This window comes from Micromys minutus (assembly GCF_963924665.1).
Source record: "Micromys minutus genome assembly, chromosome: 21".
NCBI lineage: Eukaryota > Metazoa > Chordata > Mammalia > Rodentia > Muridae > Micromys > Micromys minutus.
The window spans coordinates 28404750-28423802 of record NC_137956.1 but is presented as its reverse complement, the minus strand read 5'-3'; the positions used below and the strand labels follow the sequence as shown (position 1 = coordinate 28423802).

The window sequence follows — 19053 nt, the reverse complement described above, 5'->3', positions numbered from 1 at the left end:
TCGGGGAGGTGGCTCACAGGATAAAATGTTTATTTTGCAAGCTTGATGACCTGACTTTGGGTCCGCAACACTCAGCTAATGCGGAACCTGTGAGTACGGAGCTTGAGCCAAACGGACTATCAAGAGCTCACTGTCTCTGACTGGCAACCCTCATGTTCAGTCAGAGACCCCGTCTCTTAAAAACGAAGTGGAAAGCAGCGGACAAAGACACCTGACAATTTCTGGTCTCTTCATATACCCAGGCAGGCACCCATGGACCGGAGCACACACACACACACGTGCACAAATGCCATATTTTAATAGCAAGCCCTATAATGAGGTATATGGTAACTCATATCGTGTTTATGGGAATTGTAGTTCTGACCGTTTTTACCTCTGTATATCTCGGTAGAATTATTTTAACTGGCTAGAGGGAATAAAGCGTCAGTTAAGCTGGAAGTGTCAGGAAGTGGAGGTTGCTTATCACCAAGAAGTGTTGTGTTTTCTTGTTTCAAAATCAGTCTGAGAACAAAGGCCTAGAGCAGCATCCTGCCCCCCTTACCTGTACATCCTCACCTCTGGATGGTGAAGGCCTGGTTTGTAAATAAATGAGTGGATAGAATCATTTGACCAGGAAGATTGTTCTAGAGACTTAGAAAACAAGATGCAAGTAAATAGTGATTGTACAGAGTAAGATGGCAGCCATGCCAGTCAAAGATCGGTTCTCACTGGGAATAGTCAGGAACGGGCTCTGGGGTGGTCTCCCCTCCCTCGCCCCCAGCTCCTTAGCCACACTCAAATTCAAAGAGAACCGTCAAGGTGGGCAGCAGCGTGCATGTGTGTAGCTGTGCACATGTCTCCATCCCCCAGTCTCCGCCCGTCTGCCTGCTTTGTTGCTTACGTTCTGTCATTTTGTATTTGGTTCTTTTAGGCATACATGCGATTTTTTTTTCTTTAGTAAAATAATTTCCTGGAGGCAGAAATTCTTTCAAAGTGTTATGAATGTTGCCCTGAAGATTAATTAGCACAGTAATTTTGAAAGCTTTTGTCTTCGGCTATATTTATCCTCTTTTTATGTATGTGTCTGAGTGTTTTATCTGCATGTTTGTCTGTGTGCTAGTTGCATACCTAGTGTCCACAGAGGCCAGAAAGAGGTGCCAGAACCCCGGGACCTAGAGTCAGAGATGGTTGTGAGCTGTCTTGAAGCCAGTTCCTGGACTTATTTATCATTGAAGAGTCAAAGAGGTTTTGTTTATCTGAGGTCTGTCATTATTTACCATATTCAAAAATTAAACGAGTATTTAAGTACTCATGAAAAATGACTGTGGTCACCCTAATTAAGCAATAAAGTAGCATTCCATTTAAAATGACGATGTGTGAAAAAAGCAACCAGTATGGAATGTGGTATTATATTTTGTCAAATATCTTTAATTTTAAAAGACAACTTGATTTCCACATCTATTTCTACATCCAGTTGTAATACAGCATGTTAGATTAGTTGAGGTATATAAAGAAATTTATCTATGCACAAATAAAGAGCTGGAAAATAGTCTTTCTGGTTTGTTGTGATAAAAATAGAAATGGTTCTGTTGCTACTGGTCCCGTGGGGTCTCACTCTTTGGGAGCTCTTGCTCCAGTGTGGAGCCGAGCAACCGGTCTATTTCTCTAACACACGGTCCTCTAGACGGTTAGTTACCACGCCTGGCACCCACACATCTCATTCCACGGCCCCCGCGCGTTCTCACTTCGTGCAAGCAACAGAGCTGGAACTGCACGCTCCGGCTGCCTCTCAGCCCGGGAAAATCAAGACTCAATAATCAATAATTTATTAATCAGATTTATATGTTAAATTTTCAGTCCACAATACATCCAAACAATAATTTCACTGCCAGTTAATAAAGATATAAACCGCCCACCTAGACAAGATAAAATCGATCTAGTTCACCTTGATCTGAATCATCCTCCTCTGCCGCCTCCATCTTGAATCTCCTGCTTCTCCTTCTTTTCCACCTTACCAAAACTTTTGTCCCCACCCCACTCTCTACCGTCCAGTCTTGTATCGCCTTGACCTAACTAGTGCCAGCCCTCACCTGCATATAGACACCAACCGACGCTGGTTAACTGTGGATATTCTTTGGTATTCACCAAAATTTGACATCATGATTTCTTACAAGTTAGTTGCAACAGAGATTTTGAACCTTTGTTACATTTAACTCTCCTAGTATCTTTTGCACCTTTTAACACATGCATCATTTTGTTTTTAAGATTTATTTTATGTAACTGCACACACTGTTGTTCTCTTCAGGCACACCAGAAGAGGGCATCAGATCTCATTACAGATGGTTGTGAGCCACCATGTGGTTGCTGGGAATTGAACTCATGACCTCTGGAAGAGCAGTCAGTGCTCTTAACCCCTGAGCCATCCCTCCAGCCCTCAGTAAGCACTTTTAAGTGTTTTACATATACCACTTTGTTTTATCACACAGGATGCTTAGACACATATGCACACACATCTCAAGAGTAAACATTAATAAAATAATTAGTCTTTACTCCTTCTCTTGGGCATCTCTGGTGTCTGCTGAGGTACCGGCACCTACCTGTCATTGCCCAGACTATTCTTTTTCAACATATTGGAAAGCATAAATAATACTCTATATCATTACAAAGTACTTTTGGTCTCACAAACTTGGAAAATGTCTTAGGCAACCCAGAAGCCCTTCAAACATGCGTTTAAAATGGCCAGGCTAAAGGAATATCATTGTCAGGATCTAATTTTCATTTTCCTCTTAATGATGCTCCCAGTAGAGGAGAGTTGGGCTCGTTTTGCTCTCGTTTTTAAGGCTCTACCTTGGGAGGTTCTGTTTGCCAGTGTGTATAGTGAGACATTTGCTTACACTGCTCTCTGCTCACCATCAACATAGCATGTCTCATGCTATAGCTACAGGGAGTACAAAGATGGGTAGAATTGTTGCTGCACTTGCTGCACTCATCAAGAAAGGCACATGTGAGCAAGCGTATCTGTCTCAGACACTCTGACGTGGGTATGAACACACAACCGGAAATCCTAGAAGCCAGAGGCTCCTCAGATGGGTTTGTGTAAAGACTGCAAAGGAGACTCTAGGCTGGAGGAGACCTCAAAGAGAAAGGAAGCAAGATGCACACACAGAGTAGAGGTCTTCCAAAGCTTATGACCAAGGAGGTCCATGAAAGGGAGATATGTTTGATTGGACATCTGGGTATGAGACAGAAAAGCCAAGGGTAGGGACTGATGCCCTGACTGTTTGAATCTTTATCATGAACAAAAATTTGTTTTTTTTTCTTATGAGGTAGACAAATCTGGAGCTGTGACTATGGGTCAGTTAAGTTTGCTCCACAAACATGAAGACCCAAGTTTGACCCCATTACCCATGTAAGGAAGTTGGACATGCTTGCAGTCCCAGCACTGAGGATAGACTCAGGTATATCCCTGGAACTTCATGGCCTAAAACAGTGAGTCCTAAGTCCCAGTGAGGGACCTTGTCTCAAAACACAAGGTAGATAGCTTCTTAGGAACAACACCCAAGATTGACCTCTGACCTCCACATGGACATATGCACATATGCCATGAACCCCCCCCCAACATATGCATTTGTACACGCACACATATGAACACACATACACAAGGTACTTAATTTTGAAAGTATAGCAAAATAATTTTATTACTTGTATTTACTTATTTGTTAGATTTATGCATTTTTCAACAGGTTCTCCCACGTAGCCCAGGCTGGCCTTGAACTTACAGTCTTCTTGCCTCAGCCTCCTAAGTGCCAGGGTTACACGTTTACAAGTGTGTAGCAAGGCACCTGGTCTTGCAGTCATGTTAGCCATGGGAAGCGTTAGCTTAGGTATCATGTTGATACTACATGAATGTGTGCTTGTTCTGTAGGCCTGCAGTGTGGCAGGAGACAATCCAGAAGAGTCCAAATGCTGACTAACTAGAATTCCCCTGTGATAGCTACATACTGAAATAAGATATATTTCATGTCCACACACATAACATTTTTATATTGAAGTTTATAGTAATATACATTCTGTTTATAGATTAAGGTATGCAAATGTAGGGTGACTGTTTATCGTCTTGGGATTGAGTTCCCAGTGCTTGCTATCCCCCTGACATCGTTACTAATTACACTTCTTTCCTTCTCTAGTGTCCTGTTTTGGGTGCTGAGTAATTCACCCTATTTCTATATCTGTACTTACAAAATAGAAGTATAATAGATAATATAATGCATATATTCATTTAATATATACATGTCTATATACATATATGAATTTATATATTTAAAGGTTGGTTTTTATTTGTTTATCTATGGTTTTTCAAAACAGGGTTTCTCTGTGTAGCCATAGCTGTTGTGGAACTTGCTGTGTAGATCAGGCTGGCCTCCAACTTACAATCTACCTATGCTATCTCTGAATCACTGGGATTAAAGGCATGCACCACCACTGCCCAGTAAAAGGTGCCTTTAAATGTTATTCTGGATAAAATACAAACTTGGGGCTGATACAGTGACTCAGCAGATATCAAATCCCTGGGGCTCACACAAGAATGAAGAAAAGAAACAACTCCACAAAAATGTCTCCTGCCCTCTCTGTGTGCTACTTCACACCGCTGTCACCTCACACACATCCTCACACACACACACACACACACACACACACACACACATACATACTCACACTCACACACACACATCACACACATACATCCTCATACTCACACACATCCTCACTCTCTCTCTCTCTTTCTCTCTTTCACACATACACATCCTCACACACACACATCCTCACACTCACACACACATCCTCACTCTCTCTCTCTCTCTCTCTCACACACACACACACACACACACATATCCTCACACTCACACACACACATCCTCACAAACACACACACACATCCTCACACACATCCTCACAAACACACACGTTCTTACACTCACACACACACATCCTCACACTCATACAAACACACATCCTCATACACACACATCCTCACTCTCTCTCTCTCTCTCTCTCTCTCTCACACACACACACACACACATCCTCACACTCACACAATAGGAAAGTTAAACAGTAGACTCAGGAGAACAGCAGAAGTGGTGACAGTTCTCTAGTTACAGATTGGTTTAATATTGGCTCACTAAAATTTTTATATCTAGAACATTTTTATTAGCCTTTCACATTTTTTATTTTATGTGTATGGAGGCTGTGCATACATGTATGTCTATTACATGGGAGTCTAGTGCCCACAGAAGAGGACATCATATTCTCCAGAATTGGGGTTAAGAACAGTTGTGCACTGCCATGTGGGTGCTGGGAATCAAAATGGGTTCTCTAGAAGAGCAGCCAGTGCTCTAACCACCAAGCCAGTCCCCATCCTCCCACCCCCAGCCTCTTCAAGTTTCTCTGTCATAACTCTGAGGATGACAAGCTCATTGCATGAAATTCTTTAGAAAACATTTTAGTGGTTACACATAAATCAACTCTTCTGACTTACACTTTTGTTCCAAAATCTAATGTGGGCCAAGGCTCCTGTGATTTCAGTTACTCTCTGTGAGAAATGTGGAGGGTTTGCTGTGAAGTGCTTGTATCTGTGATATCAGAGAATACAGATGTTGGCGGGAATGGCCCTCCTCCCCTTCAGTGCTACCCTAAGTCCCCATTTGCCTACACCCTGCTTCCTTTGCTGCTAACAAGTGACAAACCATTCTATGTTACACTGACAAGCTCATTCAGCCACCGCCACCCATACTCACAGTGTAAGAACATGGTCAGTCCTAATTGTCATCCTGATTGGATTGAGAAGTGTGTAGGAAATTTGTAAAGCATAGCTTGGGATGTATCAGAAAGGATAATTGGGAAACGCACCTGAATGTGGGCGGGCCAGTTGGGAAGCTTGACTAGAGGAAGAAAGCCAGCTAGCCCAGGCTCTCTCCCCTCTCCTTCTCTCCCTCTCTCTCCCTTTCTCCTCCCTCTCTCCCTTCTTCCCCCTACCACCATCTGTGAGTTGCCCTGAACTGCCACCCTCTCTTCTACAATTAACCAAAGCCTTTGAACCATTGTTTCTTGCACATTTTAAAACAGTGACAAGTCTAAGGAGAGTAACTTTTGCATGCTACATGCGTAACAGTTTTAGACCATCCAAGAGCCAGCGGGCCTTTCAGTTGTCTAACTTTGGAAACTGTGATGAGACTCATTATCATAGACTTAGAAACCTACTTTCCTGGCCTACTGATTTGTCATCTGTTTGCCTTTAGTGTTCCAAAGGGTTTGCTTTAAAAAAAAAAAAAACTCTAGTCTGGTTATGATAAAGGGGAAATCAAATCAAGAATAGGTTGGTTCTCACAGGCCATATGTGGAAAGGAGGGAGGGTGTCCCTGGTGCTCAGACTCAGTTACAGACGTTACCACTCAGAAGAGAAACACCTCAGAGGAAGGAGTTAGAATGGCTCCTTCCATTGTTGCTGCTTCTATGAGCAAATAACCCTCACATAAAGGTACCAGTCACTCACGGGAAGCCTTTCAAAATAAACGAATAAATTGTTTCTGATTTATGAATTTTGATTGGATCAGATTATCAAGGCTATCTTTGAAAACACATAGAAGAGGCTAAGGTTATGTCTCAATAGTAGACCCTCTTTGACCAGCATGTAGGGGTCAGGGATTCGGTCCTCAGCAACACACATGTGTGCACTCACTCACACATGCCCACACACAGGCAAACACATACATCAAATGAAACCGGTATGTTGATGAATGCCTTTAAATCTAGTACACAGGAAGCAGAGGCAGGCTGATCTCTGTGAACTCAGTGTCAGCCTAGCCTACATAAACCAGTTCCAGGCCAGTAGGGTTTGGGATGTGACTCACCTAGCACATGTGGTAGCCTGGCTTTAATCCATAGATCATGTAGTATTAAGGGAAGACACTTGAAAGAAGACAGAGGTAGGTGGATCTCTGAGTTCAAGGCCAGCTTTGTTTAGATAACAAGTTGCAAGCTAGTTAAGGCAAAATAGTAAGACCTTATGTTCAGGGGAGAAAGTCAGATGAAACGTGGCTGCTTCTAAAAGGCTACGATGCTGCTCAGCTCTAGAGTCCCCATACAGCAGCCACAAGTGGGGACACCCTTTCTGCTTGGACACACAGAAACTTGCCCTCCCAATATTTGGACCTATACACACAAGCCAAGACTTTGCAAAAGGCAGGGGAAGGAATCCTGGGAGGATTTCCAACTACAGCTTTTTGCAATGGCATGAGAAACAGTCTGGGGCAAGAAGGCTGGTCTTCTGTTGACCTCCGAGTCTTAGGAATTACAACAGGATGAGATAAACACCCGAGTTCTTACGTGTAAATAACAATTTCCCCAGAGGTAGCATATAGCCTAGAAATGACCAAGTCACTGATGGGAGGCCTCCTGACCATTTGTTTCTTGTTTCAGATGACAGTCATGTCCCTCTCCAGGGACCTCAAGGACAACTGTCACAGTGACACGGTGCTCTCCATCTTAAATGAGCAGCGCATTCGAGGCATCTTATGCGATGTCACCATCATCGTGGAAGACACCAAGTTTAAAGCCCACAGCAATGTCCTGGCTGCCTCGAGCCTTTATTTCAAAAACATCTTTTGGAGCCATACAATCTGCATTTCCAGTCACGTCCTGGAGCTGGATGATCTGAAAGCCGAAGTGTTTACAGAAATACTTAATTATATCTACAACTCCACCGTTGTAGTCAAGAGACAGGAGACCGTCACTGATCTTGCAGCTGCAGGGAAAAAGCTGGGAATATCGTTCTTAGAAGACCTTAGTGACCGAAACTTCTCAAATTCCCCAGGTCCTTATGTAGTCTGCATTACTGAAAAGGGCGTGGTTAAGGAAGAAAAAAATGAAAAAAGGCACGAAGAACCAGCTGTTACTAATGGGCCAAGGATTACAAACGCATTTTCCATCATTGAAACAGAAAATAGTAATAACATGTTTTCTCCCCTGGACTTGAGAGCAAGCTTCAAAAAAGTGTCTGATTCCGTGAGAACAGCCGGACTTTGCCAGGAGAGAAGCAGCGTCTGCCATGGGGCAGAGCCCGTCCGCACGCTTGCCGAACATTCATATGCCGTTTCGTCCATCACTGAGGCTTATAGGAGTCAGCCTCTGAGGGAGCATGACAGCAGTCCATCTGGTAAAACAGGAAAAGAAAATAGTGATGCTCTTGCTATAAAAGCAAAGCCATGCCGAAAGCCAAAGACCCAAACCCAGGATTCTGACACAAATGCAGAAAATATGCCACTGCCTCTAGTAACCTGCCCTGAGGTGAATCAGGAAAGAAGCCCACCGCCGGCTCCAATTCCGTCACACTCAGAGCCTCCCAGCAGTGAAGGAGATGTCCATTTTCCCAGGGAAGATGGAAACCAACCGTCTGAGACTCCTGGTTCAGCCGCGACAGAGGCCCCACCCCTCATTTATAACTGCAGCTGCTGTTCCAAATCCTTCGACAGCAGCACACTGCTCAGTGCCCACATGCAGCTCCACAAGCCAACCCAGGAGCCTTTTGTGTGCAAGTATTGCAACAAGCAGTTCACCACCCTCAACAGACTGGACAGGCACGAGCAGATCTGCATGAGGTCCAGCCACGTGCCCATCCCAGGAGGAAACCAACCATTTTTAGAAAACTATCCCACTATTGGACAAGATGGAAGTTCATTCACAAGCCCAGACTCACTAATAGCAGAAAACAGGATTGGCGAACTATCTAGTGCTGGGAGTGCCTTGTCAGACACGGACCACATGGTGAAATTCGTGAACGGGCAGATGCTCTACAGCTGCATTGTGTGCAAACGTAGCTATGTGACTTTGTCCAGCCTCCGGAGGCATGCAAATGTCCACTCGTGGAGAAGAACATACCCTTGCCATTACTGCAACAAGGTCTTTGCACTTGCCGAGTACAGGACACGACATGAGATCTGGCACACTGGAGAGAGGCGGTACCAGTGCATTTTTTGTCTTGAAACTTTTATGACCTACTACATACTAAAAAACCATCAGAAGTCCTTTCATGCCATAGATCACAGACTCTCCATTAATAAGAAAACAGCGAATGGAGGCTTGAAGCCTACTGTCTATCCATACAAACTTTACAGGCTCTTGCCTATGAGATGCAAGAGGGCACCTTACAAGAGCTACCGGAATTCTTCGTATGAAAGTGCTCAAGGAAACAGTCAAAGGGGCGAATGTGCACCTGACGCCTTCGTCCTCCCGAACCCGCAAAGCTGTGAAATGCCCACACTGAACTTCCAAGATGGCAGAAACACATTAACCAGCAGCCCTGCCTTCCCAGTAGAAACGCCTTCAGGGAAGGGCACACCCACTTCTGCCAAAGTAAAAAATGCAGAAGGCATCAAATGGAGGAAGCAGGCACTGAAAACAGATCTGGCCGATAACTTCGATTCAACTGAGGTGTCAGTTTCCCCCACTGGGAACAATGTCAGCGCCACCCTCCAGGCAGAGCCTGTGTGTGTTTCGTCTGTGGGCAAAGGCAGCGAGCACTCGGCCTCTGTGATCAGCTACGGTGGCTCGGTGTCCTCCGTCATTGTGCACAGCAGCCAGTTCTCCTCGGTGATCAAGCACAGCAATGCCATTGCTAGCCTGACCAACAGCAACCACAAGTCCCCCTCACAACCCACGGCCAGTCCGTCCCAGATCAAGGATTGCAAGCCTGAGGCAGATAAAGCCAGTAAAGTTGCAGGCAGACCCAGAAGCGTTAAGGAGAAAAAGAAAGCTGTTCCATGTAACAGGGGAGAAATAACCGAGGAGGAGAAATATGTTGCTGATCACGGAGGGTCTTCGGGCAAAACCACAAATGCCGTCGAAGAAACCAGTAAGATCGAAACTTACATAGCAAAACCTGCTCTGCCCGGTACCTCCACAAATAGCAACGTTGCACCCCTTTGCCAAATAACAGTGAAAATTGGAAACGAAGCCATCGTGAAAAGGCATATCCTTGGGTCTAAGCTGTTTTACAAAAGAGGGAGAAAGCCCAGGTATCAAGTGCAGGAGGAGCCATTGCCTCGGGAGAGTGACCCAGAAACCCATGGAGACAGCCCCCTTGGGCTTTGCCAGGCTGAATGTGTAGAGATGAGTGAAGCTTTTGATGAAGCCAGTGACCAGGACTCCACTGATAAGCCATGGCGCCCTTACTACAACTACAAGCCCAAGAAGAAATCCAAACAGCTGAGAAAAATGAGGAAAGTCAAGTGGAGGAAGGAGCGTAGGAGCAGAAGCCCCATCGGGCGGTGCCGATACCCAGCAGAACTGGATCTCGCAGAGGTGAAACTGCCCCCAGACAAGGCCTTCGAAGAAGAAGAAGAGAATAAAGAGATGCCCAAGCTGCAGTGTGAGCTCTGTGACATTGGTGACAAAGCAGCAGGCATGGGAGCTGAAGGCAAGCCCCACCAGCATCTCACGCTGAAGCCTTATACCTGCGAGCTCTGTGCAAAGCCGTTCCAGAGCTCCTCCACGCTCAAGATGCACATGAGATGCCACACTGGGGAGAAGCCGTACCAGTGCAAGACCTGCGGGCGGTGCTTCTCGGTGCAGGGGAACTTGCAGAAGCACGAGCGCATTCACCTGGGCGTGAAGGAGTTCGTCTGTCAGTACTGCAACAAGGCGTTCACGCTGAACGAGACGCTCAAGATCCACGAGAGGATCCACACCGGGGAGAAGCGATACCACTGCCAGTTCTGCTTCCGGGGTTTCTTGTATCTCTCCACAAAAAGGAACCACGAGCGGAGGCATGTCCGGGAGCACAACGGGAAAGGTTTCGCTTGCTTCCAGTGCCCCAAAATATGCAAAACGGCTGCCGCTCTCCGAATGCACCAAAAGAAACACTTGTTCAAGACCTTAACTAAGCAAGAGGAAACCGGCGACATGTGCCATGAGAACTCCGATCTCTTGGAGAGTCAACTTTGCACTGACTCGGAAGACAGCGACCAAAAGGATGACATAAACCTTTGCTGAACATGTCCTTTGAGTGACAACGACCGTTAGAAAAGTCTTCAAAAATTGTTTGTGACTTCTTTCTTTCTTTCTTTTTTAGTTTTTCAGCTTTTTAAAGCTTAGTTTTGTTCACATAATAGTCACAAAGGACAGAAGGATGGGGGTTGTTAAATTTTCATTTGTGTAAACTCCAAAAAAAAAAAAAAAAAAGGATCCTAACAACTATTTTGGGTTTTATCACTCACTTCACACAGAATGCATAAAAACAAAATAGCTGAATCCTCTAACGACCCAAGTATTTTGTGAAGGCGAATGAAGTTCTTAACTGTGGGATTTTGAACAGCGAAAACAGCCGCTGAGTTTTAGCCGAGTTTAAACCTTTCTCTCGAGCACTAATGAGATCTGCTGGACTGTTGCTAGTCACTAGAGAGCATAAGGGTCGGGATTGTGAAGATGGCATCTCTGAGACACGCTAAACAAGTTATGACAGTATTTGTTGCCATTGAGTTTCTGCACTATTAATCTTTGGTAAACTAATGGGTATTTACAAAATACTTAATAATATAACTGAAAATATGTAATGGATAACCTAACATAGGATATTCACATATCATCTAGGAACACTTTTCTGCAGCATAAACCTTGTAAAATACGTATATTAATCACTCTAACTTTAGCTGTCTATAAGTCCCTTGTAGAGAACCGTAAAGAGCAATAGACCTCAGATAATGCAGACCGCTATAGAAATCGGTAGAGCACGTGTGTGCTTCTCGATGGAATGCTGTGCTGTTCTCTTGAAGTATGGCTGAGCTGTTATTAGAGCTGGTCCACTCCAGTCACACGGAACATAGGTCATGCCTTATCTATGGGGAAAGCCTTCCCAGACTTACCTGAGATTACCTATGCTACATAATCCTCTGCAATGGCCTCACCTCAGAGAATGAAGAATGGTCAAGTTCTTCAGAACTCTGCAGTCTTCCAATCAGCCCACGGCCATGGATGTTGGGGGCTATCCCACCCAGACTTAAGGGTCAAATAATCCTGATACCTCCCATTCCACTGAAGCAGCAGGCAGGAGGTTGAGGGCAAGACACACCTCTGTGGTAAGGAAATGACAGAAAGCTTAATCCCTCAATTTTTACATCTTCTTGGAGATAATGCAGCCCACAGGTACATAGTAATTAAAAGGACAGTAGGCTCCCTACCCCCACTGATAATATAAGACAAGGGGACCTGGTGACCTTCCTTGCCTCTAACAGCAGCATTGTTTTCGAGGGATGGGGAGGTAGAATGTGGAAGGACAGTGTTCTGCCCCTTACAAACGTGACTCAGAAGCAGCCACAAAGCCAGATGCTTCGTCTTCCTGTTTGCAGACATTAGCTCCCCGATAAAGCCCACTTTCATTTCTAAATCATTTTTTATACTAGCACGGACTGTCAACATTGCCTTCAAAAGTCTCCTTTCCCTACAAGTATTTTCTCATGTGAACTAGGATCCTGGAAAGCTGGAACTCAAAAGATTCTTACCGTTAAAACGGCCAGAATAGGGAGGAGGGAGAGCACAGGCTACCCTTGCAGCACCAGGATGGGCAAAATTCACAGCAGTTCAAGGAGCCATTGCTGTTCGTTGAATTTAGTAGATGGAAAGCCAAGGCCTGAAGGTTATCAGAGGACCCCAGGTTTTTGTACCAGATGTTGTGTTGTCTCCAGGAAGAAGTCTTAGTGTGGTTTGGGGTAGGCAGCATTTAAAACCCAGAAAAAAAGGACATGATTCAAGGTGACCTTGATACTGTAGCACTTTGCTGTTAACCCGAAATGTATCTGCATTTATCACTTGTTCGTCTGCTTTTGCCTACGTACAGTATTATATACTAGAGGAAATGGGGAAATGCAAGCAAATTGAACTTCGTTTTGTCCGTTGTATATATGTATACCCACACAATTTGAGTTTTGTTGAGGTAGTCACAAAGGGCTTATGAAAATCACTTCGAAATAAATAACTAGAGGACAAGGAATCCTGTGATCCACTAATTTGTTTTATCTCGGTTATGATTATAAAACAATGATGGATTTAAGTTGTTTTGATTTAACCACAAATATAAATTATATGTATTGATGTCTCCCGGCCCTTATATGTGGATATTTTTTAAGTGGACTTGTATGCTGATAATTCTAGACCAAAGTAAATATGGCAGAATATTTATACATACAAATAATTTTGCAAATATTTTCTAAAATTGCATTATTCGTTTAAAATGTTGGTAGCTTGTGTCAGTTTCAGGGAGGGGGTGTATATTTTGATAAAATACTTGACTTTGTAATTCTGTATATTCTATACAATTTATAGCAGAGCCATTTTAAGACAACTGGTTACATTTTTGTTGTTGATTGTATAAATGCTATGAGTGGTGTTTAAGTATGCATCGAGTACATAATGACCAAGTAGAATTAAAGTGTAGACGGGGGACATACTGTATGCTGTACAAGATACATTGTAACTTGCTGTTTTAGCATTTGTATTTTGGTTAGGAAATATGATTAAATGCAGATGTTAAGGGTTGGAAAGGTCTGATTTTATTTTTAGAAATAATGAATATAAATTTGTTTTGCTTGATTAAAATAGCTTATTCCTATATTAAGTCTCTTTCTTTCAAATGACTTACTGTTAATTCTTTTGAGCAGCTATTTCATCTTTGTGAGTCATGGCTTTGTTACATACAGTACTCAGTATAATTGTTTCCTTGCTCATATTTCATGGAACCTACATGCTTAGGACTCATAAACTGTGATATTAAAGTAGGGACCAGACATGGTGGTAGATTCATTTAATCCCAGTACTCAGGAAGCAGAGGCAGGCAGAACTGAGTTTGAAGCCAGCTGCTCTACATAATGAATTCCAGGCCAGCCAGAACCACCAAACAAAAACCAACCAACCAAAAAAAAAAAAAAAAAAAAAAAAAAAAAAACAACAACAACAATGAAAAACTTGAATAAGAGACATTGAATGCTTCTAGTCTGGGGCTAAGCCTGATGTTATGGTACCTCAAAACGACATTCTCACGTGGAGGTATTACAGAAAACAAACATTTACTGAATCCCAGATGCTTAGCAATGTCTTTAGATCTAGGTATTCCTTATTAACCCCCAACTCTGAAGGGAACCCCATTACCTGTTTTGTAGTGACTTTGAGACAGTCCCACAGCTAGGCAGGAGGTTTGAACTGTCTTGGCTCTTTGAAGAAAAATGCTTATAATACACTAGAGAGAGAGGGGACAAGACAAAGTCAGGCAGCTTTGGGATGTTCTAGAGCAGTGGTTCTCAACCTTCCTAATGCTGTGACCCTTTAATACGGTTCCTCATGTTGTGATGGCCTCCCAACTATACAATTATTTTCAGTACTACTTCATAACTGTAATTTTGCTACTCCTATGAATTGCAATGTAAATATCTGTGTTTTCTGATGCTCTTGGGTGACCCCTGTGGTCAAAGGGTTCACTGCCTACAGGTTGAGAAGCACTGTTTTGTATACTTCTGTGAAATGGGCTTGAAGGAGGCTGTTGCCAGATCCGCGTCCTGAGTGCTGAGCTGCTCTTCTGGGCCAGGGATATTGCCCCATTAAAGCTGCTTCCAAGACAATGGCGTGAAATTCTAATTTCATGCCACTCTCAGCTGGCAATGTTTCATGTGAAAAGAATTCCATTGCCACAGACTCACCTGAGCCGATTTTCCTGTGTCGAACGCAGGCAGTCCTGAAGGGAAATGTGGAAAGACGATTCTGAGCTCGGCAGATACAATCCACCATCACAAAGAAATTCGGATTTTGCAGACACACCAGATTTACCCCCAAAGGGATCACTGTTACCACTGCTTTTGAAAAATGCGTCACCTAGTTGTGTAACATTTTAAATAGTGAGACAGCTTGTAGCCATGGCGCATGCGTGGTGGTGCATAGCCTTGATTCTTGCAGGGACCCACAGGCAGGTGGATGGATCTCTGTGAGTTTGACTGAGACCAGCTTGATCTACATAGTGAGTTCCAGGACAGCCAGGGCTATTCAGAGGAATCCTGTCTCAAAAGGTAAGAAATAGTAATGATTAAGAAAGTACCCACAATTAAAAGCATTTAAAACAGGTCAGGTGAGGCAACACCATTGCTACACACTTTGAAACATATTTTCCCTCATCACCTAGTTGGTGTAGCTTATTATCCTGGCTCTCTACAGTGGCAAGATTGTTTCCACTTTGATTTTTTTTTCTGTATCGGAGAACTTGTTACCCTCTCTCTCACCAAACTCTGGCCATCTGTTGACTTGACTTTCTGGTAAGAGTTCTTTTTCCCTCCCTAGTTTACACCCCTTTGACCCCAGTTGCTCACTGCAATATGGTCACTGAGCAGGTGTGGTGGCATGCAGAAATCTCTCCAATTACAGACAATGGATGAAAAGCCTAGTCATGATAGGATCGCTATATGTATTAGCAATAGTAAAGGTGTCAGTTCTTTTAAATGTTTTTGTGTACCAAGGAGATGCTTGGTTAGTAAAAGCATCTGCAGTCACGTCTAACCACTGAATTTGATCCCCAGGATCCACATGGTGGAACAGAGAGAACTGAAGGGTGCCCTCTGACCTCCACAGGAGCCGTGGCAGAAAACACACACACACTTTGTGGATCCTTCTTTTCTCCGCCCTGTATCTCCCAGGTTTCACCTCCTAACACTAAATAGGAGAGAAAGAAGGATAGAGAGGAGAGATAGAGAATCCTAAATTTAAGTTTTTTCCTTCCATCTCTTCTGATAAAAGTTAACCCTTTTGAGTGATTATAGGAATAGGTGTTTTATACCTAAATATATATTTTTAAAAAAACTTTATAGGTAGAAATAAAATCTGGACCAGTTCTATTATTAGGATTTTTTTTTCTGCCTGTTTTGCTAGGATTTGGGGTTTTAAAAAAAAGCAGTCTGGCTGTGTGACCCAGACTTGTCTCAAACCCAAGACCCTCCGCCTTCCACGGCTCACATGCTGTGATTACAGGTGTGGGCTACACAGGGCCTTAAGATATACTTAATTCTTAGTGCTGTGCATTTTATTAAGGTGTAGGCCACAAATATACGAGACAGCATGTGTGTATGTTCCAGGTACTTCAGGCTCATGAAGGAGGCTGTTGAAGCAACAGAGAATTAGGAATTAAAGCTAAAGTTCCCAAGAGTTCAAAACCATATCACACCAAAAAAAAAAAAAAAAAAAAAAAAAAAAAAAAAAAAAAAAAAAAAGTTACGTCATATTGAATTTCATCAGCTCAAATATTTTTATTATCTGGAGCTATCGAGAAAGCCATGACCATCGAGGCGTCGAACTTGACCTGCCTGGGGTGCCAGAGAATGAAGAAGGCAGGCACATGTGCAGAAAACCTGGGACCAAGAAGGAGATGCATCGGCAGCAGCCGGGAAACTCAAGTGAGTTTATTAAACACAACACACAAGGAGGTGGGTTAGCTCCTCCCATGGGGTTCCGTGTGGAGAGCGGTCCCTCCTGAAGTCAGCGGGAAAAGGAAAGCTGTGGCTAAAACTGCACACAACATCAACATCTGCACATGGACTCAGGGAAGACCTTGCTGTGAGTCTGAGGCCCACATGTCCTAATGCCAACAACAGATGTTTTCTTAGAACTCCCACCGCCCCCCACCCAGAGACATGGCTTAACGGGGATACTGCTTTTGAGGAGGACCCAAAGTTGATTCCCAGCACCCATGTCAGGTAGCTCCCAACCACCTGAAACTCCAGCTGTAGGGGACCCAAGGCCTCAGCCTCTGCAGGAACCTGAGCTCATGTGAACAGACCTGCACTCATGTGAACAGACCTGCACTCTTGTGAACAGACCTGCACTCATATGTACAGACCCGCACTCGTGTACAGACCCGCACTCATGTGTACAGACCCTCTCTTGCCATCACTTCACATGCACATAAGACTAGAAACAATACACATAAATCTTAAAATATCCTATTCCCATAATTTTCATTTTTTAATAATTTGAATGAGAATTCAATGGGGTCTGTGGCATAATTTTATGATCAGTAGTCCCCTCTCCACTTCTCCCCCTATTACATTTGGTTGTAAGGAAATGAGGCTGTTCACAGTGTAGGAGTCACACTCTTCCAGTAGGAAGCACACAATGTGGGAGGCATTGAGTATATTCTGAAGATAGATTTAACAGTTGTTGGTGGCCTTTAGGTACCCGGAGTTAAGAAAAACGAAGCAAGGATAACACTTTAAGTTTCCACTGGAGCCATTAGAGGAATGGGGCTGCCTACAGACCACTAGTCACATGGTCAGAGATTCAAATGAGACAGGCATCGAGTTACTGGAGCACAGCTGAGTTAGGTACTGAGAATCCGGAAGAAGCAGAAAGCAGTATTCATGACCCAGAGGGAAACATATCAGAAATGAATAATTGCAACCACTGTGCAGTGCTATGAAGAAGAGGGGCTAGGAGGCCATCTAATGGGGCAGTATGCCCTAGTCCAGTGGTTCTCAACCTACGTGTTGTGACCCTTCTGGGGGTCAATTGGCCCTTCACAGGGGCTACACATGAGATATCCTGCATATCAGATTATGATCATTATGATTCATAACAGTCAGGAAATTACACTTAGAAAGTATCAATGGGAATCAATTCACTTATGATTGAGGATTGCCACAACATGGGGAGCTGTATTAAAGGGCCACTGCCCTAGTTTAAACCTCAAGGAAAACTGACCTTGAAGAAGTAACATTTGAGCTGAGATCTGAAAGGTGACCAACAGCTAACAAGAAGAGGGGTTCCGGGGCCTGGGAAATGATGTCGAGGTCCAACTCTAGAGAGAGAGAGATCACACAGTACATGGGAGGCCAACCGTGACCAGAATGCAGGTGTACGGGGCTTGATGTGTTTATAAAAGATAAAGAGAGGGAGGATATGGTCTATGGAAGTGTGGGGGAAGGAGGTACCTATAGTGAGCCCATGTTGAGGCATTCCTTCCCCCTGAGGGACCAGCCACACAATGGTATAGTATAGAATAGAGTTTATTCAGGGCATGGGGAGGGGAGTTAAGAGGGTGGTGGGAGAGGAAGAGCCAGAGAGGGAGAGGGAGAAGAATAGGGAGAGAGGTGTAGAGACCAGCCATGAGCATGTGGAGCAGGGAGGGAGGGAGAGAGCAGGGGCAAGAAGGCAAGAGCAAGAGAACAAGAGGATGACAAAGGTGAGGTATGCAGGCCTTTGAGCTGTAGATCTGGGTCTTGTGTGAAGAACAGCACAGAAGCACTTAGGATAGAGATGTGGCTCAGTGCTTGCCTGACATGTGTGAGCCCCTGGGTTCAATCCAAAGGACGGAAAGAAGAAGAAAGAGGGGAGGGAGAGATGGAGAAATAGAGGAAAGAGTAGCCCCCTGAGTTCAAGCCCAGCATGGTCTACATATTGAGTTTCAGGCCAGCCAGGACTACATAGAGAAACCCTGTCTCAAATAAATAAATAAAAAATAAATAAATAAATAAAATAAATAAATAAATAAATAAATAGAACAAGCCACAGAGACTGAATGTAGAAAATGCCTTGGAGGATGGTGGCCATTAGGAAATGACAGAGCAGAAATTGATACTGACTTAGCTTGTATGTCTACAGTGATGATGGGGAGAAAGAAGAAGAGCTGAGAGATAATTAGAAGGTAGAATCAGCAAGATGAGTGTTGGCTTGGATTTGAGATGCTAGGGTTAAGGAGGGATCAGTGATCAGCTACTGGTTTTAGAATGATTTAAACGGGAAATGAAAGACATCTCCCATGAAGCATATATGAGAAAGAAGCCAGAGTTCCAGAGAACACCAGGATTTTGAAAGATGCATCAAAGAAATGCTTCACTCAAAGTGGCGACATGTGGAGAAGGCCAGAGCTTAGATGGGAGTCAGGATCTGCAGGACAAACCAGTCTCTGCAGAGGTCAGATTCCCCCGGTGCCCTCTGCTGCAGAAGAGCAAAACCCCCAAATCTGGGCAAGCAGCTACACACCCTGGTCCCGCTAAT

At 43.9% G+C, this 19053-nt stretch overlaps 1 protein-coding gene across 4 annotated transcripts in view; it reads left to right on the top strand.

Moving 5' to 3' along the window:
- Positions 1–13591, top strand: part of ZBTB38 (zinc finger and BTB domain containing 38) — a 69129-nt gene extending 55538 nt beyond the window's left edge. For all 4 annotated transcript variants that reach the window (XM_080934497.1, XM_080934499.1, XM_080934498.1 and 1 more), the window contains one exon: positions 7456–13591. In XM_080934497.1, the coding sequence (XP_080790623.1) occupies positions 7456–11025 (3570 nt within the window). In that variant the 3' untranslated portion in view covers positions 11026–13591. The remainder of the gene's footprint in view (positions 1–7455) is intronic.
- Positions 13592–19053: the final 5462 nt, after the last annotated feature.